The 26,921-nt window shown below is 44.1% G+C and overlaps 1 protein-coding gene across 3 annotated transcripts; it reads left to right on the forward strand.

Moving 5' to 3' along the window:
- Window positions 1–1,061: 1,061 nt before the first annotated feature.
- Argk1 (Arginine kinase 1) lies at window positions 1,062–26,824 on the forward strand. Of its 3 annotated transcripts, none has more exons than XM_078177321.1 (5): window positions 1,090–1,215; window positions 19,634–19,809; window positions 24,610–24,970; window positions 25,066–25,440; window positions 25,586–26,824. In XM_078177321.1, exons 2-5 carry the CDS (start codon window positions 19,766–19,768, stop codon window positions 25,931–25,933), a joined length of 1,128 nt encoding a protein of 375 aa, XP_078033447.1. In that variant the 5' UTR covers window positions 1,090–1,215; window positions 19,634–19,765; the 3' UTR covers window positions 25,934–26,824. The 3 variants fall into 3 exon arrangements, with proteins under 3 accessions (XP_078033449.1, XP_078033447.1, XP_078033448.1); XM_078177322.1 differs by lacking the exons at window positions 1,090–1,215; window positions 19,634–19,809 and adding exons at window positions 14,965–15,416; window positions 16,033–16,564; XM_078177323.1 differs by lacking the exon at window positions 19,634–19,809 and having other exon boundaries at window positions 1,062–1,215.
- Window positions 26,825–26,921: the final 97 nt, after the last annotated feature.

Consider the following 26,921-nt stretch of genomic DNA (forward strand, 5'->3'; position numbering starts at 1 on the left):
AACGTTTATCGAAGCAGAAAGCTTCTGTCCAATTAATGGTATCATCAACTGGCGAATCGCGCCGCGTTCGTTTGCATAAATATCCGTAGTCTATTAATTACAATTACTATAGGATCAATGAACTCCAGCAATGGCTTTTCGCCATGCCGGTATCGCGAGGTATGGTCTCCCCTGGTCTGGAGACAACGTGTACCCATTGTCGTGTTTACATTTTTATATTTTTGCCATCGATTCCAGAATAACCGAATCGTACGCAAACTAGCAACTAAGAGCAGATTTCCGCAACGGTTTCTGCTCGTACGACAATCGATTAAGCAGTTCTTCCACCGGCAGTCTTTTGTTTCGAGGTCGTTGACGTTCGATCGTATTACCAGATCGATTATCGATCGCGCGTATCGTCCCGTAACATCGATTGAAAGACGCGGCAAATATTTTCCATAACCTCCCGTTTGCATCCGAAGGACAAAGAGAGATTACTGTGCCGGCATAATGTTGTAGACACAAAGGGTACATAACCATCTATTGTATAATTTGAATGAGAAAAGGTTTCTAGTTCCAATAGCCAACAGCGTCGCCACGGTAGCAAACCGCCTATCCCCCGTGCTCAGGTAATCTCGACCTTCGTATTACATGTATATCTACATACATGTCGCCCTCTTATAATGCTGACATAAATTTTACATAAATAATTCGCCCATAGTTTACGCAGAGCTCGTCGAATTCGGAACCAATTAAAGAAAAGACCATACCGGTCATTTTCGAGCTTCGGAAATTATATATTTACTGTTCACCGGATACGGTGCATCGATTGGATAAAAAGTGGCGCGAGGATAATTAGGATGAAAGAAGGCGGAGAGAGAACAAAAAGCAAACAGCGAAAAGTAAAAAATAGTCGAGGTAGCAACGCGGCAGGCAGAGTCCTCGTGGAAACAACGGAACAGTGGAACGTGGCTGGACCGCGAACCGTCCCGGTTAGGGTAGGGGTTACGAGGTACCGGGGGTATACGGTATGTATGTATATACGGTATACGGGAGGTACGGGGGGAGTATGTACAAAGGAGGGATGCGATTGGCTGAGGCAGAGAGGAGAGGTTCTCTCGGCTGTCGCGAGGCGAGTTGATTCCGCGCCACTTCGTTTCCGACTCGTGTCTACGTAGGACGTGTCCGAGGACTAACGCAGAATATCATCGTTCAACTTTCCTTTGTCTGCTAACGGTAAGCGGCGACCCAATAATTCTATAATCGCAGAATACTCGGACACCGTGAACCACGTTTCTACCCAATTAACACTGTCGGCACGAAATTTTAAATTTCGTCCGTCACCATTGATTAATCGCGGAATCGATTCGCTTATGCAAAACCGGACGAAATCTCCGAACAACGCTTCCTTCGAATTCCCATAGAGGAGAATTGCGGTTACAATCGAATCAATTCAGACTTCCTACCGCAATCGTGTTTGTTCGAGTGAACTTATTTGTCAAAACCGGTCAATATCTTTGCGAACGTACCCTTCAAATTTCTATCGAGAATTAGAAAGTTCTGAGTGTCTTTCTTTCAGTGGTAATCGAGGGCTGTGAATGTTTACGTGAATTTACAGTTTACGATGTGGGATAAATGGTTCAACGACGGAGAACTTTAGTGGAATTCTCTCGTAATCGTTCTAATCGAAAGTAGCTTCGTAGTTGATTTGAAAATTGTTCTTTTACTGCGCTTTGCAGGTTAGGAGAATGTGCGAATGGTTAACGCATAAGCGGTTTGATCATAGTGAAAAATGTCGTTTGAATTCGATCAACGGAAACTAGTCCGAAACGAAACCGAACGAGACGAAACGCTAGAACTTCTTGGACCTTGACTCGTTTCCTTGCCGGAACCTCGAACCGGCATGGATTTTACGACCTATTCTCGCGATTTTTTTTGTTAAGTTCTACGAATAAGAGAAACGCCCGATCAGCAGACGCCGCGTACTTGCGAAATGATTCATAGTCGCGTCGATCGTCGATTATTCCATTGACGAACATGCATGGTCGATGCTGTGCCGGTTTTTAGGTTAGTTATCGACCAGGTGTGCGATCGAGCGTTCTGCACATGTATACCTGAAATTCCTATGATTCAAATTTTAATCAATGATGAGCAAATTGTCGGATGGAACGTTTGAACTTGTCCAATCTTCTTTAATACATTTTTCACATGTTCTTTTGCAAAACATCCTATATTGGTGATGATGATTAATTTGTCGATCAGTTGAAATCATGTAATATGGCTAGAACTGTGCAATCGAAAAAGATATTGTTTAATTCGTATCTAGTTCGATGCAGATTTAGTCGAAGACTAAGATTTACGGCAATCTCCACCAAGACGATTGTAAGTGGCGGAAATGGCGGCTACGCGTCACGTGATTGAATATTACGATTTTAATGAATTGTTCCTCGTTACTCGCAGCTTGAGTGTATGAAATTCGAGATGGTGAAAATTCCGGTATCTCTTTCATCTAGTCATTTTGAAAAAGGTTTCACGTGTTCCAAGGTCAGCGATTATTTTCTAAAACTAAAAATACCTCAAGCTTTATTCAATGTATCGATCTTGACATTAAAAATACAAATTCGCATTCACTCGCGTGCTCGTTCACGTCCATTCAAAACTTGAAAAAGCAAAAAATTTGTAACATTTTGTCGTGAACATTGATGTCTGTCATTGTTATCACGGAAAAGGTGTCGTTCTTGTTTCAGAAGTTTCGATATTACCATATTACATTGTCGTAGTTCTTCTTTTAGCATGAAACAATCACTTATCTCCACGTTATCGATTTCAGCATTATACGAGCAAGATTAGCATCACAATTTTCGTATAGAATCTCGGCCCGATATTTAATTTTGTTCTCGAGGGTACAAAGATATTCAGTCGTTTAAATAAATATTTTAGTTCTATAACAATTTTATTAACAATTAATAACATCGATTCCGTTTCTCTCGATGTCCGCGAATATGACCGCTTTTCGCGTTGAAACTTTCCAATATCGAGGCAGAAAGTTTCTCTGCCAGCTTGCTTTGTCCGATCAAATAATTTTCCAGGGGGTGTAGTTACTGGCTATTATTAGAGTGTGGGTTTTATGCACCGGTAGCATAGCATGCACGTCTGTCGCGCGTCGATATCCGACGAATTATCATCGGAATAAATCAAATTTGCTGGAATCTTGTCGGAACAAATGGTTCTTCGATCGCAATTTGTACGGCAAACGTATAGTATATTTGCATAGGCATCCGTAGTCTAGTTATTATCCATTGAACCGCATCTCGATTAGCATAACAGAATGTCTCGGTCCGATTAACTCATGAATGCAATCGGTTCAATTTCCGTCCGCACGCTTCGCGAAAAAAAGGAAGATTCATGCCCGCGGCTCGTCTCGTCGTTTCCGGTTCGTCCTGAAATCGAGTTACGCAATTTTCGTGACCGTCATTTTGGTTCACCTTGGGTTATACGCGGACTTGCGCAGGCGGATACGATAATACGATAGGGCCTATCGTGTGCTCGTCGAATTCGAGTTGTCGATAAAAACGGTATCGAATATGCAAATCCGCGTTGGAATCGTAGCATCGGATTTCCGTTCCAAAGATCCTGTCAAAAGTGAATTGACAGATTACGGTCAGTCTACGTGGCACATTGAAACGAGAGAGTGGGTGCAGCCCGATTACGTAAGGCCTGGGATGCCCAGTGTTTCTCAATTCGGTCGACCGTTAATCGCTTCCACGGCCGGTGCCTCTCTGCTAGGTTTCGCGCAGCTAACGAGAAATACTCATTGTGATTGCTTCTCCTTCCGCTCCCGATATATTTACTTAACAATTCACCAATTTCATTGCTTTCGATCTACTAAGTCTTATCGGTCAATGGCCAGTGTTCTTGTCCTTGTCGAGGTCGTAAAACACGTACAATACAAGATCTCGATATCGGGCTCCACCATAATAATCTTGATTCCCGAGCCGGCTAGATGAGATCGATACGTCTGGTATTCCTTGGCAGTGAATCTGCGAGCCTCGCCGTAAATTGTCGATGACATCGTATTTTCGTCGAGCTCGTTAATCAGTGACGGGTCTAGTCGCGTGACTCTGCGATCAGGTTCACCGTTGATGGCTATACAATCGAGAAAATTTCGTAATCGATTGTCCTTTAAATTAAATCCGTTTACCAGTTGTCGAGTTGAAATGTTTCTGAAGATTCGAAACCTATTGTTGAAAATTGAAAGAGAAATTGAGAAATCTTTGCAATTCGAATTTTTCGATCGATCGGGATTCAAGGGTGGGAAGGGGTTTGGTCTTCCGCTTCCGGCGAGTGATTTATCGGTGTTCGAAATGTATGCTAACCCAGTGTTAGGTGCGTCGTCTTATTAGGAAAGAAGAGATGAAGTGCATCGACGCGTTTCTTCTAGGAGGAGCCTCGTTAGGCCGCGAACAACCGGAGATTCGTTTGAGCGGCGCGTGTGCATGCGTGTTCTGGCGTTTGGTAATTCAAAACGGAAATTGATAGTTGGCGTTGGCGGTCTCTCCCGATCGAGGGGTTCTGCGTGCAAGGAACGCGTCGCCTCGCCTCGCCGCCCCTCTCCTCGCGTTTCATCGCGTCGCGTCGCGCGCATGCAAGTGCACACGAGAGCAAGTGTACGTGCACGTGCAGCTCGAAGCTATTCGGACGATTGCAATTAATATCGAATCACTGATATAGGGAACAACAAATTGGTTTTGCTAATATTTAATAGACAATATTGCGAGTATCTCGAAGAGGACTTTGTCGTAACTGCCATACTTTTGTGGTACGCTGTACAAGCAGGCGTAACCACAAACCGGAATGCGCGACCGTTGTCTGCCATTGATGGTGTTTCCCTTGATCGATTCGCGCTAGACACCGGCTTCTTCCACGCCGTCGGGAATAACCGTAAAGAGGTAAAACTCTCTATAGTTTAATAGTGTCTAGAACGAGACAAAAAATGTGCTCGTTGCAAATGAATTTCTATAAAAGATGTATCGGAGTAACGACGGTGTTCATTCATAGTGTTATTTTTATAATATTATTTACACGTGAAGCAGAACTTTGTAGGCGAGTGGTATTTTTACCAGCACTTTCATTCTTGTTCGCGGGACTGCATCGATAATGGATTCGGTTAAATTTAACCTCCGGCAAAAGGAACGCGTCGAATAACATATTTTACGATACCGTAAGACAAAACAGAGGACTCCGTTTGCTCGGGCGTCGTTCATCGTCGAGAGAGTGTAAAGCTGGCCGTGATTACGGCTCTACACGCTCTATCGTCCCGCGCATCGTTGATATCGATTCGTCTTCCCCGGTTTCTCCGTCTCCTCGACTTTGCACGGACTTGTCGCGTGTGTCGCACCTGTGATATTTAACTCTTCCTCAAAGCCGTCGGAGGGGGCCTAATGCAAACGCTCGTTGTCCAAGCGTGTCCCTTTCATGCAACGTCTATTACGGGATAATGAAATATCAATGAAAATGTTAGCGATATATTTAGAGAGCCGGCCAGCCGACGTCGGTCTCGAAGAAATCAGCCGGATTTAGAAAAGGTCTGATAGCATTTTATTCTCGGAGCGAATGATTTTTCAATATGTTCCCGACGAGAAAGATGTCCGGCGTTCCTTTCTAGCGGACCAACTCTCCTTCCACCCTTGCGAGCTGATTTGCGAAAAAAAGGCTTTTGTGTGTCCCCGCGTTGTTTTAATTTCGGTTCGAGTCGGAGTTAATTGGAGCAAAGTTAAAACTATCGAGTGACCCTGATTGCGAGCGGCAAACGATACTTTCGCATAGCCCTGCACCCTGCACTCTTCTGCACCCTCTCGATCTACACTTTTGCAACAGTCCTCTAAACTTTCGAGTCTAAAGATATACTGGCTGGGTCAGGTCTGGAAGGTTCTCAGCGACTATAATCCACTCGAATAATTTATATCCCTTTGATCTCCTTGGCATTGCCACGTTACGTTTATGTTTATGCGACGGTGGCTTCGAATAGACTGGAATATACTTCGCAATCAGCCTGTAAACCGACTCGGCGGCAAAATTTGTTTCCCCCAAAGCGATTTCCAAGAAGCTGCAACGAGCATCGAGACATTGGAGTCCGCTCAATCGGGAGGTGCAGAGACCAAAAATATATTGCATTCCGTACGACTCCCATTGATTCGTTGTTGTTCGAGCACACGGGATATACGTTCGCCGACTGTACTGACGCAAATACAAGCTCAGTGACCAATAATTGGCACTGGCCTCGAAGTTACGCGACTTAAAATACTGTTGGCTAGGCTAACTCGTTGCCAGCAACAACTTGTTTGTCTTCATTTAGACGCGCGAGAACAGCCATATATCGTTTTGCCGGTTAAAAAGTAACCGTTGCGTTACATTTTGGGCACAGAGTAACTTATTTGTAACTGTTTTTAGCGTTTCGACCGTATCGCCGAAACATTAGCCTGAAATAATTTTCTAGGCGGTCGCGCGGGCGTGTGAGAGTTACACAATTCATCGCATCGAATGGCCTGCCAAAAGTTGCGTTAAATATCTATTACGCTCGCGAAACCATTTTAGAGGCGACTATACTTTCGACATTGTTAGGGACTGGTATTGTGTAGAAATCTCGCAAATAGCGCGACCGATCGCATATGTTGTAAGACATAGGTTGTATTTTTTTTTTTTAGACATTGTTGCATCTTTCGTGGGAAAGAATCAATCTCCCGCCAGTTTACGTTTGCCGGCAAAGTAGATTCCGCCGGTTGATGGTAGAGTGCGCCACTATCCAACTCGAGTGGTCGTCCGTTTCTCTGTTGGTCGGTAAAATCATTTTCTTGATACACGCCGGTACGAACGGTCAACGAGGCCGGTTAATATTGTAGATCGCTACTGTCTTCGATCTCTTCGAACCGAATTGCTCCCTTTCGCGTGTCATTTATTTTTGCGAATCCAACAACCGGACAACACAGTTAATCGTTGGAACCCGCTCAGAAATTCGCGTGGGCAGCTTTTAAACCGCACATTCTGTAACGTCGCGTTTCCATAACAATTTGACAAGTCGCGCAACTTCTAGCGGTTTTGCGGTTCGCGATGTTTTATTCGTCCTCGGCAAGATAAACCTTTTGTTCCATATTTAATCGATTTCGTTGATTTTCTGCGATCGTACCTTCGGCTATTTCGTAATGGCTCGACGACTAAGCGGAAGCAGCGACGCGGCTTGCTCGGATTTCGCATAATTTGACACGATTCCTTCTGCGAATCAGACGAGTCGGGCTGAAACGACTGCATCCGGCGAGTCTCGCGGTTCGCTCGTTTCATTTGTAACTCTGTTCACATCGTGTTTCTACCGGTTCGAAAGATTGTTGCATCTACGATCGATGATGTTACGACGACGTTATCAAATATGTGCCCATCATTATGATAGTGGTCTAAGTCATATATTTCTTGTTTCGAGATATACAATGAATTACATTTGCATAAATTAAAATATATATTTACATTATGCGATCTTTTTATTTAGAATTTTATTAATCTTGATTAATGGAGATTTATTATGAATATGAAATTTTGTATGAATTTCATAAGAAATTTTGTTTTTAAAGTTTGAATTAATTTGGACCATTTTCAAAATTAACTGAATGTCCTATAAATTACTTAAAGCAATAAAGAACTACGAGTTTTATTTGAAACAGTAACTTTAATGAAATAATTGATGCACATTTATTAATGGTTCTAAAAAAGTAATGCATTTTACTTGGGTCTTTCTCTTTTAGGAGAAAGATCCAAAACGTGGAATTCAGGAGCATCTAAAGAAGTTTTATAGAACATTTTATATGGTTCATTTTTCACGAATCTCATCCACTGTGTTTGCAGCCAAGAGACAGATTCGCCCGCGGTATTTTTCCCTCTTCTTGTTGTGACTCTTCTAGTGATTTCGTTGAAATAAAACCCGGCTGCGACGTTCGTTTTATCAAAAATGTATTTCTTCCTCTACACTTTTCTATGAGTTCATAATAGTGCTCAGGGTTGTTTAAGTATTATAATTTGCTCTTTTTATTTTCATTCCTATCAACCCAAAATCACGGTCATTCGGTAGAAAGGACCAAGTTATGTTTATATATAATAATTCCTTGAAATTTTTGACTTAGACCACTTTCATAATTAACCCTAAATGAATTCCATATAATGTTAAAATTAGAACCAGCATCTAATGGTTCATTTTTGACGATATCGTAAAAATTACATTGGATAAATTTAGTTTGAAATAATGTGATGTAAAATAACTGATAAACTCATTTTTTTTTAAATTTTCACTTAGACCACTTTCATAATAAAGGGCAGATATGTATTGGCAAATTGAAAGATGCGTTCGCCGATTGCTCGATCGTTCATCGAGTCACGTCGATGTCGTACAGTACGCGCTTATCGCGGCAGAATTTTCGACACATCAGAAAATCCATTTTGAACAACGTGAGAAATAATCGTCGCGATAACGTAATATTTGCGAAAGCAATAATCTTGGGCAAATATTAGGCTCGCTCGAGCGTAATACCGTGTTGACGAGCAGCGATGATGCGAGCGCTGAACACGACCCTGACGGCCTCCTTCTAATGGACCCGATGCGTTTTACTATCCGCGGAGCTATTCTATTCCGGCATATAATTCTCATCTCTAATTGGAAGCGCGATTACTCATTGCCAGGCCTCGTAATCACGATCGTGTGACGGCGTAACGGAAAACCTTGAAAGCTTTGGAGTCCCGAAGCCGTGACATCGTGTCGTGTTTCGAGTCATCATCATAGCTCGAACCAGCAATTAATCGGTAGCATGCTCCGTGAGTACGTACGATCTCTCGATCAAGTTCGATTTTTGTAAAAATTTGCCGTCACGTTCTCGTCCGCATAGGCAAATAAATTCGATCGTGGAAACAATTATCGTCCGTTTATCGCGAGGCGAAGAGATTAGCGCTTTAATTTGCGGTTGTATCAGCGATCGACCGTAGCATCGCTTATCATTCTTAATGCCGTTCAGATACGATGCGATTATTAAAGATTTCTGTAGATTCGCTTGGCTCGACGAAACGAGGCCAGCTCGAACGCGTTCCCGTTCGCTTGGAATCGCGCTCGTTTTCTCCATTGTTCCTATCTTTGTTTCGGCAAACGATATTTACCTGTCACGAACGCGTGCGACGCAATTTCTAAGAACTCTCGGAACTTTTGCTCGAATCAGAATTTCATGTCCTGCAAAGCTATTGTTCCCGTCGTTAAAAATTTGAAGAGAAAGGAGTACCTCGCGGTCGGTTATCGATTCGAGTTATCGGTCGATCGCGATTTTGGGGAAAGGGGGTGTGGGCAGGCGGCTGAGAACGAGGCGAGTAATCTTGGCCGTTGTCGAGGCTCGTGATAACACGCACGGTGCCGCGATAATTTTATCGTCGAGACATTCTTGAAACTTGAGCCGACAGATCGTAATCACTTTTATGCGCCTCCTCTCCCCTGTCTCCTCGGCCCCGACGGGTGTTTCGCGGTCTCGTCTCCTCGCGCGCCAAGGCTTACGAAAAATTCTCCCAAGCTTTTCGAGATGCATCACCGTCGGGCGGTTCGAGTCGGCGACAGAGATACGACGCGCGAGAAATTCGAAAAGAGGGCAGAATAATTAGCGCGGCGGCGGGTTGTAAGTGACCGCGAATGGCTGCGAGTTGACCGAGCTCCGGTTACCGGCCAACAAAGTGGAACACAATGGAAGACAAAGTGTCCGCGTTTACCCTCGGTGCGTGTTGTTTCGCGCGGCACCCTCGCGCCGCCCGCGTTACGCTCTTTCATCTCCTCGGGAGAGTCGCGCGGCGAAACAGAACCGTTGGGGGGAGGGGACCGCCGTCTTTTCATGGGCACGCGAAAAACTTTGAGGGAGCAGCCAAGAGACGAATCGTTGCTCTTTCGCTCCCTCGGCCTCGGTTCTCTAAAGCTCGCCCCGGGCGCAATTCGTGCCCTCGTAACGAGCTCCTCTCTCCTCGGGATTAAACGGGCTGATACCGAGGCTACTAACTGCCTCGCGCCACCATCCCGCGAACCGTCGGCCAAAATGCTCTCGTCTTTCCTCGAACAATTCTATTTGAATCGTGACGCGTCCGCGGCAACAAGGCTATCTTAAATCGGAATTGTTTACGCTACAGTTGGATATCGGGCGGGTCTCGAAACACGCCGACAATTCTGGGAGGCGGATCGGTTTCGAGGTCTGACTCGCGCAGGGTTATTCTACTTGGCGCGTTGGCTCGGACCCCCCCGCTCGTGGTGCGCATAATTGCGGACTCGATGTAACTTTCATATTGTTACTGATATCCAAACGAAAAATTAACGAAGCGTCGCGATTGCATATCTTTGTCTTTTATTATTTCTAATGTAGAATTATACGAAAGTCGTGGTTTATTTATATATTACCAAAAATTTAAAATTACTTTGGCATTAAACACAAAAGTATCTAACTTATGTTGCTTTATTACGATAAAGAGACTTTTTAATTTGAATTTGTTGCCATACATATATTTATTTATTTAATTTATTTATTTAGTTATTTACTTATTTACTCATTTATTTAGTTCATCATTCACAATATGTTTTATAATATTAGTCTTTGCATCTAATTGGACGAAATTTATTCGATTTTTATTCGCCCTCCCTGCTGCATTCACTAATAGAGTCATCTCTCACGTCTACCGCTTAATAGTTCATTCAGTTCAGTTTCCCAGTTTACATTCATCGTCAGTTCTTTCATACTCCACCTCCACCTTGGGCGCTCGTTCCGTCGCGCATCCATCGCCATACATCTTCGTATGATTCATCCTTTTGTACGTCTATTCTTCTGTCTCCCGTCCGAAGAATCACTTATGAAAGGTCGGACAGGACGAGCGAGCGCGTCGTTGAAACTTTTAGCAGGCGTCGTGTACACGCTAGAACCGAAAGAAAAAAATAACACGTTTATCCGACGATCGTTTGCCAGGCGAGCACGATAATCGTAGGCGAAACGGCGTATTCACGCGACACTGATACACGGGGGAACACGCAACGGGAACCCGATGCACGACGCCTCCTGCGCGCACCTTGACCCCCTTGATTCCCCCCCCCTTGACGCGCGCATCCTACCGTGCCGACGCCGACATCAACGAAACAATTTCGCCAATGAACAATGATGAGCCGATTTAGACTCGTTCGCGGGGCATAGATCGCGTTTAAGTAGCCGATGGTCCTGGGAAACTCTCGAAAACCATGTTCTCTGTGCTCTACTTCTCGTTTTGCCTTTTACGAGCGGAGAGAGTCCGTTCGATTTCGTTAGGGTCAGAACAGGTTATGTGTCATCGTGCTACGAACAATCGATGTTAGGTACAATTATTAGGTTGGAAACTATGAAACGGGCGTTTTTGTTTAGTCCGTGTTCAGCTGCGGCGCCCGTTTCATAGTTTCCAACTTGATTTTTGTCGAATAAGACGTATCAATTTTTTTGTTCTATTAACATTAAACTTACCACGATCAAAATGGCCGGCTTTTAATTTTACAATACTACAAACTTTAGAGGTCTCTTGGTAAGAAAACGATTGGCTAAATTATATCATTATGGGGGTAAGGCTTATAATTAAAAGTTTAGAACATCTAAATGAATACTGTGCTCAGTAACATGTAATGCACGCCATTACTGCTCGATAGGTTTAACGTTAAAAACTAATCAATATAAAAGAATAAAAAATTGTATTATTAATATGAGGTTAGTTATGCTCGGAAACAAATGAAGGCACGGTAATTGGTCACCAACCAGTAACCGGTCGGCCTCACTATACATATTACCGCGAGAATAATGTTTGAAAATAATGTCGAATAAACTCGTTGAAAACTGTTTTAACCCCCCAGTTACTTGACATGTATTCTAATTCTACTCGACATGTATTGACACTGATCGTTGAAATAGATTCGCGCGAAGCTATCCGTCGGATCGGTAAACCTGTTACTCTCTCGTAGATAGAAGACTCGGAGTCACAGCTCCAGTACCGCGACATAGGACGCGAACAGAGTCATTCGTTATTAACACGTTGAATGCCACGCGAATTTTACCGGGATTGTCCGTGGCGCCACGATGAAATTTCCATTTAGCGATACATATAATGTTGAAATATTATATACGATAGATAATTTACAACGTATAAACACGTTTCAAATATTTTCCACTGCATCCATTTCTTTACACCACTACATCAACGATTATGATAATAAGAAATTATAAGTGTTGTCTTTTGTCTAACTTTCTTATGTTTTTTTCAATCCGGGCACGCCGGTCACCGGTGACCCCCATGGCGTCACAGCCAAGTTCAGTGCCGGTCACCGGTGACCCCCGTGGCATTCAACGTGTTAAGACACTCCTGTTATTGGTTCTCCTCTTCACTGTCCTTAGACTTTACCAGTCTCTTGTGATCGCACATCGTTGTCGGCCGACGCCCTACACGGTAGAATATTCTCTCGTTGGACGATCCGTAAATAACCAAGCTCGAAGGATATTTCCCCGTCGAAGTCGGTCGAGTTATGCTGAAACAACTCGGGTTGCCGAATAATCTCGTTCCAGCGTTTCTCGATACACCGGTTTCGCGGTCGCCGTTGAAAAATGTAGAAAGTTGCAGGGCTCACCTCGCCCCGCCCCACGCCCGAGAGCCGTGCAACGCGGAGTTCAAGCTTTATCGGGAAAAGAGAACTGCACTTGACTCTCCCGACAGGATAACAAACTACTGGCGCGCTGGTTAATCAGCGTGTATTTCTTGCGAGCTCGTCGGGATCGTTAGACGCGTCGCGTGTACATCGAAATATTATCGTCCTGGTAGCACGATATTATCTCTGGTAACAACGCCAACAAATTCTCGAACCAGCTTTTTAACCCTTCGCTGTCGTATTAAGGATCTGGAAGGAAAAGCAAAATTTGTTCAATTCCTTTTTAAAGTTTAGACGCGTGCAAGACAGGAATATGTTTTAATTTCATGTAAAAATGGAAAAAATAAATAGCTTCGGCGGCTCAGAGTAGACGTACAAAGGGTTAACATTTGGTAGACGAGGCTCGGATCCATTTGAGATCCAATTCGTTTAAACGATCACCCGGTTCATCAAGCTTCGTACAAGATCTAACGTGTCCAGGCTATGTACATTGTTAGAAAATATGTTGACTGCTAAATGACATTATAAATGACCCGAAGTATATTAACCCTCTTAGTACCGGCCAAAAGAGTCTGTATCTGAGCGAAATGTTTAACACTCGTTTGACAAAATTTGATAAAGTTTCGGAAAGAAGTTGCAAGAATTTTGAAAAGCCTGATAAATAAAAAAATCAAAAAGGCAGAAAAAATAAGAAATTAAATTGTTGTTTAACAAATATATTAAGAAAACTATCTTTTCAACAATAGCCAACAACGATATATCGTTGTTCGGTACTAAGAGGGTTAACACGTTGAGTGCCACTCAATTGTATAAGGAAATCAAGCAAATTAGAATTTGCCCGATGCATTAAATCCATTAAAATTTTCTGAAAAAATACATTAACAATAAGATCCAGATAAAAATTGGGCGGACTTTAAATAAATTTTAGGTAACAACATGAAACAATGTAAATTTTAAGTTTATTATCATGTTTTTTATACTGTCAGTCACCGATGACTGACGCAGCCTGAACCGCGAAGCTCGGTGTGTCAGTCACCGGCGACTGACGCGGCACTCAACGCTGTTAAGTTACGTTTCCCGTGTCAGACAAAAGTCTACGTGTCCGCTCGTTTCAACCACAATTGCCGATAATCGACTAGCAAGCAAAGGAGAGAATTTGCGGAGAGGTAGCCTCGCGTTTAACGAGGGTTTCGAACTTCCGATTATACTGTATGCAAAAAATAAAAAAGGTTCGGCGCTTTGCCGGTCAGACCGGCGAGCCGGCGTGTCCCGGTGCGCCGATGCACAGGTAAACGTTGTCGCTGCGTGCGTCGTCGTCGTCGTCGGACGACTTTTCCCGGCAGGTACACGAGCCCCGGCCTGCGGTGAGCCGAACAGGGTGGCAGAAGAGAGGGTTGGGTTCGGCATCGAGGCTCGAAAACTGCGATCTCGACTGCGGGCAGAGTCGGGGCGGCGAACCGCAGGTAGAGAGACGTCGGGTGCGAAGGTGAGCGCGCGCGCGCGCGCGTGTCATTTTCCACGCACACGCACGAGCGTAGTCTGCGATTCCGCCGTGTGTGTACCGTTGAGAGCGTGTGCGTGCGTGGGTGACGGTGTAGGTGCGTGCTATCGACCGGGTATCCTTCCGTGCTGGACGCCGGTGTGCCCCACCCTGATGTCGTCGGAGCAAACATAAGCGCGAGAGAGAAAGAGATAGAGAGCGAGAGAGAGAGAGAGAGAGAGAGAGAGAGAATCAGGCGAATAGAGAGGGAGAGCGCAAGACCGTGCACGCGTCCGTGGAAACGACAGAGAGACGGAGAGGCGCGTTGGTTCCGCGGGCGCGAGCAATCGGAGGAAACGAGAGAAAGGATACACGGTAGAGGGGGGACGGACTTTGGAAAAAAAAAGAACGAGACAACCTCTGTAGGAAGGAAAACGCGAGTGCAACGGGAAAGGATTCCGTGCCGTTCGGGAGAGAGATAGGCAGAGGTGAGGTTCGCTAAATGGGGGAAAGTCTAGTGGGAAAAGAGACGGGGGATGAACGGGCGAGAGAGAGACGGCGAAATAAGGAGTGAAAGGAAGAACGAGTAGTCCTGCGCGATGAACAGGGACGGAGGGAAAATTGGTGCGAGCGGTAACAGTCGAAGAGAGAAAGAGAGAGCGAGATTCGTGGATTCGGGGTGGGGGGGGAGAGAGAGACGAGCGAGGCGTTCCAGAGGGAGGAAGGGAGCGAGCTCGCGAGTGAGGGAGAGAGAGAGAGAGAGAGAGAGATCACGACACGCAGAAATGCCTGCTGCTTAGTGATAGCGTAGAGACTGTAGTGTTCGGATCTGTCTGACGGCGCGCGGACCGTGTTCACGGCGGACGGTTACGATTTCCGGTGAAAAGACGAACAGTCTCGATCCCGTCGCGGGTTTTCTAAATCGATTCATCAAGGGGCGCGTGTGAGCCAAGCTGGCAAATCGTTTGCGAACTAATCTCGAACACGAGAGAACGGGAGAAAGGTGATCCGCGAAAGGACACGCGAGACCAGTGGCCAGCGCAACGGGAGTTCCAGGATAGGTTCCTAAAACTAGAGGGAGAGAGAGAGAGAGAGAAAGTGAGAGAGCGCGAGGAAGAAGGAACACACGAAAACCGCACGGGAAGACTCTGATCCCCGCCAACAATCGAATTGCATTTTTACTAGCCATTTTTCGAGATATTTTTTTGTCGAGATCACCCTCGATCGTCGATTTTTCTAGCTCGTCGTGTATGACCGGTAAGTAGGCGGTGAGAACTGGCCCGCACGACTCTCCCGGTCGCGCTTAACTCGACACGGAACAAGCTCGCGCCAATTTTTCAAGGACCGCCGCCGAACCACCGGGATTTCACCGGGATTTTCTCGCGAGCTCCCGCGGATATCGCGATATCGATTCGAGAAGTTCCCCGGAGCGCGCGGCGCGCCGGTTCGCTTTCGTTTTCAACGAGCGGACAGGAAACATCGCCGTAATAGTACTCGCGCGACATTGATCGCGATTGCCGGCGGTGGCCCGTCCGGCGCCACCTGTTTCCCTACGCGGATTTTCCGTTCAGCCCTTGCCGGTTTCCGTTGCGTGTTCAACGCTCGATCGTTGTCGGCGATCGCGTTCGGTTCGGCGGATCAAATTTTTCTTCTCGATCGCGTTCGATCTTGTTCCGGTTAATCGATACAAGTCGATCGGGTGAAATCGAAGACACGCTACTCCGGCGAGAAGATCGATCTCTCTTTTCTGCTTTTCAACGCGATCCGGTTACTACCTCGTCCTTGCGAGAGAGCAGCGTGTTTTCGGGAGTCGGTGGAAAGGTGTGTAGTAGGAGAGAGAAAACCGACGATCGGCCATTTTCGAAATTGTCAGCTCATCGATCGGTCCAGCGAGCGAACAGCGGCGGATCCTCGCAGCACCCACACCGGCCGGATACATTTCGCCGGGGATATTTTGGTGGACGTTTCGCCGGCGGTGCATTGGCGGGAGAGAACACGCCTAACAGAGAGAGGCGGTGTTTAACGAGCCTGCTCACTCGTCCAAGAACAATACGCAATTTTCTTCTCCGTCCATCTTGATTCGCGAGGACCGCGACACACGACCTTCTCTCTTCGCTGCCCGCGGGATTGTTTCCGGTATCGGTGAACTCTGTGTGTCACGGACTCAGGTCGAGGGCGGAGAGAAAGGAGAGGAAACAGAAAGACAAGCAAGAAAGACAAGCAGTTTATCGGTCGACGGTGAACGCACACGCACGGTTGTTCGCGCCCTCGATCCCTCTCTTCGTTTCTCTCTCTCTCTCTCACTTTCTCTTCCTCTCTCTCTCTCTCTGGCGCGCGCGCCAGGGCGTCATCGTCGTCGTCGTCATGGGCGGATGTACATCGAAGGATACCACCTCCAGCGATGAGTACGTATCGGTGTTGAACGGGACAAGAAACGAGGCGCGAACCGATAAGGAACGGCCGCGAGAAAGTCGAAAACGGAAACGTGCTTTTGGGCGGGATCAGAAACGATTCTATCGATTTTGCGACCACCGCCGAACATTTTAGCTCCCGTGTCGAATCGCGTTATGATTCCTGGTCTCGACGAGCTATTAGGTCGAGTCGTAAATAACTTACGTCCTTTTGTTGGACATTTATTTCGTTTTCCTTTTTTATGTATCTTCCTTTGTCCTCTATTTCATTTATTTTCGTCTAGTTCTTTCTGTTCTATTAAATTCTGTATAACACTATACGTATTAGCAGCTCACCCAAGTGCATCGTACATTTAAGATACACAATTAAATTAGAAAGCGACATGTACACAGTAACAAGTCGAATAAATCGCGTTAAACATAACCTTGCCGTACTTTAACGAGTCAGACTCGCGACGAGGATCTCTAGCGGCAAGCTGTTAGATACGAATGTTCATCCCGTTCCTTTAAATGGGAATCAAATTTTATTTTCCTGTCACCAATTATTCAAACATTCAAATAGCTGTGAGCACGCGATAAATATAAAATTCCTTCTTCTTCCAAGAAATCAGTGCGATCGAAAAGAATTCGGCTTATAGGTAAAGAAAATGGTACGGCAAGGGTTTATAGAAGATCGTACAAACGGACAATAGCGGAGGCAAAAATTCGTCCGCGCCCCGGTGACTCGTTGCGGTTAGGTACGAACAATAGATTCTACTTAGCTGCGTCGGAAGTTATTTACGACTCGACCTGATATATTTCTAGGTCAGCGATACCATTTCAATTGGGAGCGTACGCGTGTTTCGCATACGCGAAATCACGTTTAGAAATCGCTAGTTGGAATCGAACGTTTCCCGAAGAGAACAAGGATGATGATGGTAGAGACGCGAACAGCGATCACACGGCGGTGCAAGTCGCCGGCTCGCTGTTGCGGCCTGCGCAACACGGTTTTCGAAGGGATGCGAATTCTAGCTGCGTCCAGTGATGTAGGCGTACGATGAGCCGGGCGCGTGGGGAATGCGATACTGTTGCTGTTGCTTGCGTGTGCGCGCGCGCGCGCGTGCGTGCGTGTTCCCCGAGCGTGTTCTCTCGGGTGCTCGAGACACGCTTCAGGTTTCGTGGCTAAACTACATCGGAGAGCTTCCGGATAACAATAAGGAAATTCGATAGCCTGTCTACGTTCGTCCCTCCGTTTTTATAAAAAATAATCTCGAACTTTACGAGACTGATTTCATATCCGATCCAACCCTTTGCCTTTCGATGGGAGAAAAACGATTAGATCATTTTACACGTAATTTCGCCTCTTTAACGACGACGGCAATGAGTTAGATATATATATATATATATATATATATATATATATATCATTTCACACGTAATTTCGCCTCTTTAACGACGACAGCAATGAGCTAGATATATATATATGTTTATTAATTTCAGTCCTCGGGCCAAAAAATGGACTTGGTTTACAAAAGTATCATCCTTCCATACTTTAACACACATCCTTTACCCAATCCGCCACTTTATCACATTTTCCACCGTCTAAAACTTGCTCTAACTACGCCCGCTTCTCCCCACACCCTCGCACACTCCTTCACCAAATGCTTCAGTGTCCCGTAGTCCTTCCGACGACATTTCCTCTCTTCATCCTTCATTTAAAACCTATTGTATTCCTCTAAATTCTCGCTCTCGCTATCAATCGCTGATTCCCATTCCTTCCTTTCTTAATTAAATATTCTGGTCTCCTAAAGTATCTAATAAACTTACACCTGTCATTATATCTTGACCTTCTTTTTCAACGAGTTAGACATATTTGCACCGAATATTTTGAAATCTAGAACACGCCAATTATTGGGTTGGCAACTAAGTAATCGCGGATTTCAAATAAGAAGGAAAATTCAATTTCTTTTACTTAAAAATATAGGTTTATTCAATTAATCAAATCAGTTTTTTGACACTGCCTTTCTTTCAAGGGTTCATTTCGATGTACTATTGTGTATATAACATAAACATCGTACTTGTGATATTACCTTCTTTTTCGAAATAATGCAGTAAAATATATGTCTGAAACGCGCGCCTTGCCCTTCCATCTTCAAACTGTAACAAAAACGAAACTAAATAATTAATCGGTGCAATTTTCTTACTAAACTGAAGATGAAAGTCCGGACAGTAAGAAAATAATATAACTTAATTACTTTGAATATGTTGATAAGACAAGAGAATGTGCCAAGACCATCTATTAACAAAATCTGCAATCACTTAATTGCCAACTCCATATATATATAATTTACTCGTTTAAAGTAAACTACGGTTTTGTACCGTTAGAAATGGGCGTTAAAAAGTTATTTAGGTAAATTAAGTAAACTAAATAAATTAAATTAAAAGATACTGCCAGGCAACCGCGAACGAGAATAGAAAAGAATTGGCGTTGAGTGAACGGTTCGGTGAATGTTCCACTGTTCGATTGCACAGTAGAGATTGTCGAATGTGTAGCATACACATAATATACATGTATGTAGAATATCGAGTGCCCGGCCCTCGAGCCGAACGGCAAAGCGAAGGGCAAGAGGGGCGGTGTTCCCCGAGTTTACGCTAACCGACCGAACCCCTGCGTCGTCTCGCACAAAAGGGTTAACCCTTCACCCTTGCGTTGGGGCGTGCACAAGAAGCAGGTCACCTGAAAAATTTTATTTGCATTTCGGTACGGTATGTCGAACCACGGCCACCCTTGTTAGAACAGCTTCCGAGACACGTTTTGCCGATAATAATCGTTTGGTCCGATTGAAATTATTCTATATCGCAACGCGTACGTAGGATACGAGTAAGAATGAGAATAAAGGCGTAGAGGGCAAACACACGCGCGATAGTTTGTGATTGAAATGCGATAATTTTCGTCGATTCGCGAATCGAAGGACGGGGCATAGGGATTTTTAGGCGACGAGCGAATCCGACGAAGGAAGCTTCGACCTCGATCGAAGTTGCCGCAATCGGTGCTCGGTCAATCCATCATTCGTGTGCTCGCAGAGAGAAATAGAGGAGATCCGGCCCCCGTAACAGCGTGTCCGTCGCTTGTAAAGAGACGCATAAATCGCCGGGCCGATAATCGAGGCATAAGCGGGGCATAATCGAGGCATAATCGCCGCATAATCGTCAACGATGGGCATATGCGAGTCAACGGATGAGGCGACTGTCGAGGACTTGTACGTATTGGCACAACGCTGTTGTACTCTGTGTCTCTCTATCTCTCTCTGTCCTCTGTTTTGTTGAACGTCGATGACCAGGCACCACGAACAGCAAACTCGCTCGAGCTCGGTCTTTTCGATCGTTATTTCATACGGGTATAACACCATGCTCTTTTTAACCCCTTGCACAATAATAACGAGGCCGGACTCGTGATACAAATTTCATGAAAGATCTACCAAACACGCGAATATTATTAACCCTCTTAGTACCGAACAACGATAATATCGTCGTTGGCTATTGTTGAAAAGATAGTTTTCTTAATATTTTCTTTAAACAACAATTTCATTTCTTATTTCTTCTCCCTTTTTGAATTTATTATTAGGCTTTTCGAAATTCTTGCAATTTCTTTCCGAAACTTTATCAAACTTCGTCGAACGAGTTTTAAACATTTCGCCCAGATACAGGCTCTTTTTGCTGGTACTAAAAGGGTTAATTTATTTTAAATCGAAATCAAATTTATTCTTCTGATATCAGAGTCTCCAAACGAAAGCACGTAATGGCAATAAAAGAAACAAGAATTGTCTGGTCTTGTTAAGGAAAGTATTAACGAGGAATAAATGGTAATCGATGCAGCGTGGAAGGAATCGCAGTGCAAGGGGTTAATAGAGCGCATAGACTGATTTTGAAAAATTTTGTCGACTCTGGTTCCTTGGAACGTCGTGTCTGAAAGTTCTTCGTTAAATTATTTTATTATTATTATTATTATTTTATTAGTTAAATTATTTTCGGTCTTACGTGTGATCTTCTTCGAGGGAAATTAAATGAGATTTTAACGAGATGACTCGTTAATCGCGTAATGATTCATCTTTGACTGTGCCTTGCTCGAGCGCGAGCAGACACAAATCGAAATCGATTTGGGGGCCGATCGCGTTTCGAAGCTATTCTTATTTGCTTCGACGCGTACACAAATTTTTCGAAATCGGTACTTCGAAGAGGTATTCTCAGGAAATACAGTTTTCATTTCCGTCTACTCCACCGAACGACTTCGGCTTCGTCGACGAGCAAGCCGCGAGTCGTCGGCCAAGTTGCGCGTTATTCGAATAAAATTTCGTTCGTGAAATATCTGAAACGAATTCTTTGAATAAAATTTCATTCGAGAATTATTCCAAAGAACAGCCAACTCTGGTCGACGAGTCTGGAAAGTTTCGTGAACCTACAACGTCCGATCGAAACGAAAACAATGCTTGACGTTTTTGAAAAAAAAGGGAACGTCCGCTTAGAGAGAGAATTCGGCATGTTCTTTTCGCATGGAAAGCCTCGATCGAGTTCGAGCGGAGCACTCGCCGCTTGTCGTCAGTGTGTATATCGCCTCAACAAGTGCACCGCCCGACCACCGGCGAGAGACACGCCTTCTACTTCTCCGTCGCCTTCACTCATCGCACGACACGTACCGTTCGAAACGGTTTCCGAAACCAGAGTCGGTTCGACTAACTTGCGATTAGTTTTCGAAAGCCGGAACACTTCTTTCGAGGAACGCGCACCTAGCAACGAAAAACGGTCACGACGAGGAATCCAATTCTTTTTCCGGTCTTCTCTCGGTTCTGTCGACAAATGGCGGACCCATCCGCGAAGTCCCAGTTTCAACGATAATAACCGGAGATCGGCAAAATTCGCGTCTAAAAGCGGCGAATCGATCGTGTGTATTTATGAGCACTTATCTTTCTTCTTAATATTTTTAATGAAAGGACCGGACAATTTTTGTTCCTTTTATTGTCTTTATGTGCTTCAGTTTCTAAGCTTCGATTGCAGAAGAATTTATTTTTATTTCGATGTAGAGGAAATTAACCCCTTCACGTACCATTTTCATCAAAGTCGCCGCGATTAGGAATTTTTCAATTGGCACAATTTCTTAAAAAGGGACAGAGCATTAATGTTTATGCCGTGCCTGAATTTACTGGTATACTTAAATATTAACCCTTTGCACTCGAAGCTGTTTTTTCATTATATTTTAAACGGAATTTTTTGATCTCCGGTATTTCTACTTTGTATGACTTATTGCGATTTGTGCGCATATGAAATTGAGTTTATTAGCAAGTAGAATGCTTGTTATTTTAACAATCTCTAAATATAAACGAGTCGGATACTATTAAAATTATTTTCAGAAATAATAAGCAATTCTTAGTGGCGCCTCGAGTGCAAAGAATTATAATTTTATTCCAATTTTAAAGAGTAGAATAACCATCCGTATTTAATTATTTGTTACTAGTAATTTCCATCGCGAGTCGGACTCCGTCAAGGTACGGGAAAAAGGTTAATAATATTCGTATTCAGTAGATCTAGCATGAAATCTGTATCACGAGTCTGACTCGTTGTAGGAATGCAATTATATCGATAATTACCTTGACATTTCTAAGCCAGATTTAAATGCGGCATGGATCCGCAGTCTATCGTTTACAAATAAGTCGAGCACGATACGCTCCCATAGTTATCCGTACTTGTTAACCCCTTGCACTGTAATAACGAGTCAGACTCGTGACAAAGATTTCATGCATGATCTAGTAAATAGTAAAATATTATTAATTTATTTCAAATCGAAATCAAATTTAATTCTTCTGTCGTCGAAGTACAGAGACGAAACTAAATAAAGGCGATACAAGAAATAAGAATTGTTTAACCCTTTGCACCCCGCGCCATCATGGATGTTACCTACCAGCGCTTATGAACATTTATATTATTATATAGTATATGTTATATATGTATATATATATATATATAATATTACTATAATAATATTCGATTTATGTGAATTTGTAAACATGGAGGAATAGTTGCAAATCGCTAATAAAATTTAATGTTTAGTCATATAATAGAATTGCGATGTCCCCTGAGAGGAGACGACGGAGTGCAAAGGGTTAATCCTATTAAAGAAAGTATTAAAACGAATAAATGCTAATTAACATAGCGTGAAAGGGATCATAGCGCAGAGGGTTAATATCGTGGATTGTTTTATTAGAGATAGTACGGGCACACCCGATAGAGACATTTACGATCGAACGATACTTCTCGCTTCCTGCTTCTATTGATCGTTTTAGCGCCAAGTTCAAACGTTTCTCGAATAACGAAGTATACATCGTTCCGCGAAGCACGCGTTTCCGGGGGCTGGTCGCCGCCTGTTGCTGACTTTGCCATTACCATCGCCGGTTTGCCATTGCTGGTCTCTTTCGTCAGGCACCAATCGATCATCGCGACCGCGCTACGCTCGCGCGATGCTCTCCTGTAAGCTTTTAAATATTCTCCGCACCTCAAACGAAGCCCTAATACGATCTTTGGCCTGTCGTACCATTCGATTGCCACTCAGGCTGATTCAAACGTGAGTAACATTCGAACCTCTCTCTCTCACCTAATCGCCGCGACGATATCGCGTTTTCGATCACCCAAATTGATTAAGCGCGTTTTATCCAGCATGTTCTTATTTAACGAATCATCTTTATTATATTATTATTATTTTTGCACGTTATAAAATATCAGATTTGCTGTTACTCAGAACATTCCCTGTTTTGTGATTACATAATTCCAATTGGTTGTATCGTCTTTATCGCATCGGCATCGAGAGATATCGTCTCGATTTTGAAGAAACAGAGATATCCGAACTCGTTGACGTTGATAATACGAGTCGTAAAGTTCGTAAAAGTGTATCGATTTGATGATATTAATTAAAACTCGACAACGGGCAATTGTCGTCGATAAGACGTTGATAAATTTTCTTTACTTTTCATTTGGAGAAGCATCTACGATAAAATTCTCCCGTGGAATTATGAATAAATTTGTTGGCGATTTACCGTGACACGAAGAGTAACTTATCCGTTTATATTAGATCGTTGTACATTGTAGCGTAATAATTAGTGCGTGATTATCATCGCTATGTTTAGAATATTACTTTACGTGGTGAATTTATTTGTTACGTTTAAGGAAAGAGTTATATATTTTTGGTTTAACATTGCTAGTATCGGTGAAAATATTAATTCTATAGGATTTTCTGTATTAACATGGATTCGATTCTAAAGCAACCTCGAACAGACTGTTGCGTTCACCGACACGCTCGACTGTGTACCGACACCTTGACACGACGAGTTGTGTCATTAAGCACCTTTTTGTTCCCCGAGGAAACCGTGTGATTCTACTTCTAGAGCTATTCCCTTGTTCTTTGTTTGCTCCGCGGGAGATCCGAGACCGCGGGTGCAACGATTTGAGTACAGTAACACGCCTCGCTCAATGGGATCAGTCACAGAAGCACAGAAACGTTCCGTTCTTATCAGAATGTTGTCCGTATTTTAACACTTTGCTGTCCGCGCGTCACGCAAAAATTTCTTTGCTCGGCGCCGACAGCACTGATTCAGATTGTCTCACTTGTCGCCTTTATCGGGAAAGGCTATGGAGAAATTATAAATTGTCAAGTTTTCAATCCTGTCCACCTATTTTCATGAAATTTCGAAGATATACATATCTAGATAAATATAAAATTTGTTTGTCTCATATATTTGCGCATTACACCACTGTAGTATTGCCGGCTGTCAAGCGATACTTTGCGCGTTACACCACTGTGGTGACGCCGGACAATATAGTGTTGATACAATTTGGGAAGTATCCAAGATCGCGGGTTCGCCAACGGGTGGAAATCGTCACCGTTGAACGAGGTGTCGCCATGCTTTTGTAACCGTTCAAGCTTCCTTCCGTATCTTTCCTATACCCCTCTTTTACTCTATTTCTTTTAGAAAATTCTATCGATTGATCGAACCGACGATATTTGTTGATTGCAGCAAGAAAAACTGCAACATGGTGGACCAAGCAGTTCTGGACAAGCTTGAGGCTGGCTTCAACAAGCTGTCCAGCACGGAGAGCAAGTCGTTGCTGAAGAAATATCTGACGAAGGAGATCTTCGATCAACTGAAAACGAGGAAGACCAATTTGGGCGCCACTCTTCTCGATGTGATCCAGTCCGGTGTCGAGAACCCGGACTCCGGCGTCGGAATCTATGCTCCCGATGCCGAATCCTACACGGTGTTCGCTGATCTGTTCGACCCCATCATCGAGGACTACCACGGCGGCTTCAAGAAGTCCGACAAGCACCCGCCCAAAGATTTCGGTGATGTCGACACCCTTGGAAACTTGGACCCTGCTGTTAGTATCCATAGTAGCATCCAAATAATATCTTTAATACCAGTTACATACTATTTGATGGACAACCATTAAAATGATCGTTTTTATCTATACAGGGCGAATTCGTGGTTTCCACGCGTGTCAGATGTGGGCGGTCTTTGGAAGGCTATCCCTTCAACCCCTGCTTGACCGAAGCTCAGTACAAGGAGATGGAAGAGAAGGTTTCCAGCACTCTGTCCGGCCTGGAAGGCGAGCTCAAGGGAACCTTCTACCCTCTAACCGGCATGAGCAAAGAGGTCCAGCAGAAGCTGATCGACGACCACTTCCTCTTCAAGGAGGGAGACCGATTCTTGCAGGCTGCTAACGCTTGCCGCTACTGGCCCACCGGCCGTGGCATTTTCCACAACGACGCTAAGACCTTCTTGGTCTGGTGCAACGAGGAAGATCATCTGCGTATCATTTCCATGCAGATGGGCGGAGATCTTGGACAGGTAAACTTGTTATCTTAAATACATCGAAAATTTTAACCTCAACGTACATTGCGACCGCTTGGTCGTTCTAATTTACGAAGAGGTACTTTGAAAAACGTGGGCTTTGTAATTCATTCGACTACATGCAACGCGATTCGTGTTTCAGGTCTACCGGCGTCTGGTGACCGCCGTCAACGACATCGAGAAACGACTTCCGTTCTCCCACAACGATCGTCTTGGTTTCTTGACTTTCTGCCCGACGAACTTGGGCACCACTGTGCGTGCCTCTGTGCACATCAAGGTGCCCAAGCTGGCAGCGAACAAAGAGAAGCTTGAGGAGGTCGCGTCCAAGTTCAATCTTCAAGTCCGCGGCACTCGTGGAGAGCATACTGAGGCCGAGGGCGGCATCTACGACATTTCCAATAAGCGGCGTCTCGGTCTGACCGAGTACCAGGCTGTGAAGGAGATGCACGACGGCATCGCCGAGCTGATCAAGATCGAGAAGGAGCTCTAAAAATCTCGCGCCGAACGTTAAATAACCGACACCGCGACCACTTTCCCTCCTCCCTGTTTTACCTTTAGATGATCTTGACTCATCGGGGATCGACCGTGCACTTGCTCGCTTCTCGAGCCAATCGACGGTAAAAGAGCCTACTTCTAGACATATTCACGACAGAGAAACGATTCGTCTAGTTCGAAAGATGGATGGCGCGAAGGCTTCGCGTTTCCCTTTTAACGCGAGGATCATTCGAAAGGATTTGAAATTCTGTTTGATTCAAGGAAAATGAAAAGATTTGTTGTTCCGAGCGGGTGAATATTTTGTAATCGATGTCAGCGTAGAACATTGTGTAGAGACAGTTTCTCCTTTTTAATTTCGTAGATCGGCTTTCGGTCCTCGATGCGTTAAGACCAAATGCAGCTAGAAGCAGGTCCTTAGAGTTCCAGGGGAAACGACGGAAGCCTCATTTACGTTGAAAAGAATTTCATAGTGTCTGGACTCCCTCGTGGCAAACGATCGTTTCCTCGTCCATCTGCTCGGTCTTTGCCCCTCTACACGCGTTATGATTATTATTACTACTGCTACTGCTATCATTATCATTATTATTATTATATAATTGTTATTATAATATAATTATTAATTATTATTATTATCATTATTATTATTATTATTATAACTATTATTGTCTCTTATGTTGACTTAAGTTCCTTTTTACAGATACAAAAGAAAACTGAAAATAACAGGCAGCGTAAGAACAATTACACATACAGCTTATTGTTGTATTACACGCGAATACAACCGCGCATTCTATGTTTGACAGTATTTTTATTTCGTTTCACCCCATTTTTTTTTTGTTCCGAGGATATGTAATCCAGCATGTAGAGAAATACACGCAGTATTCTTTCATTTCTCTGTTATTGTGCTCGCTTTACCAATTCCCTTGAACCTTTCGCCGCGAAAGGTCATTTTATCTGCACCCCTGGATGTTGTGATTGTCTTTACT

Source organism: Augochlora pura, chromosome 3, assembly GCF_028453695.1.
Source record: "Augochlora pura isolate Apur16 chromosome 3, APUR_v2.2.1, whole genome shotgun sequence".
NCBI lineage: Eukaryota > Metazoa > Arthropoda > Insecta > Hymenoptera > Halictidae > Augochlora > Augochlora pura.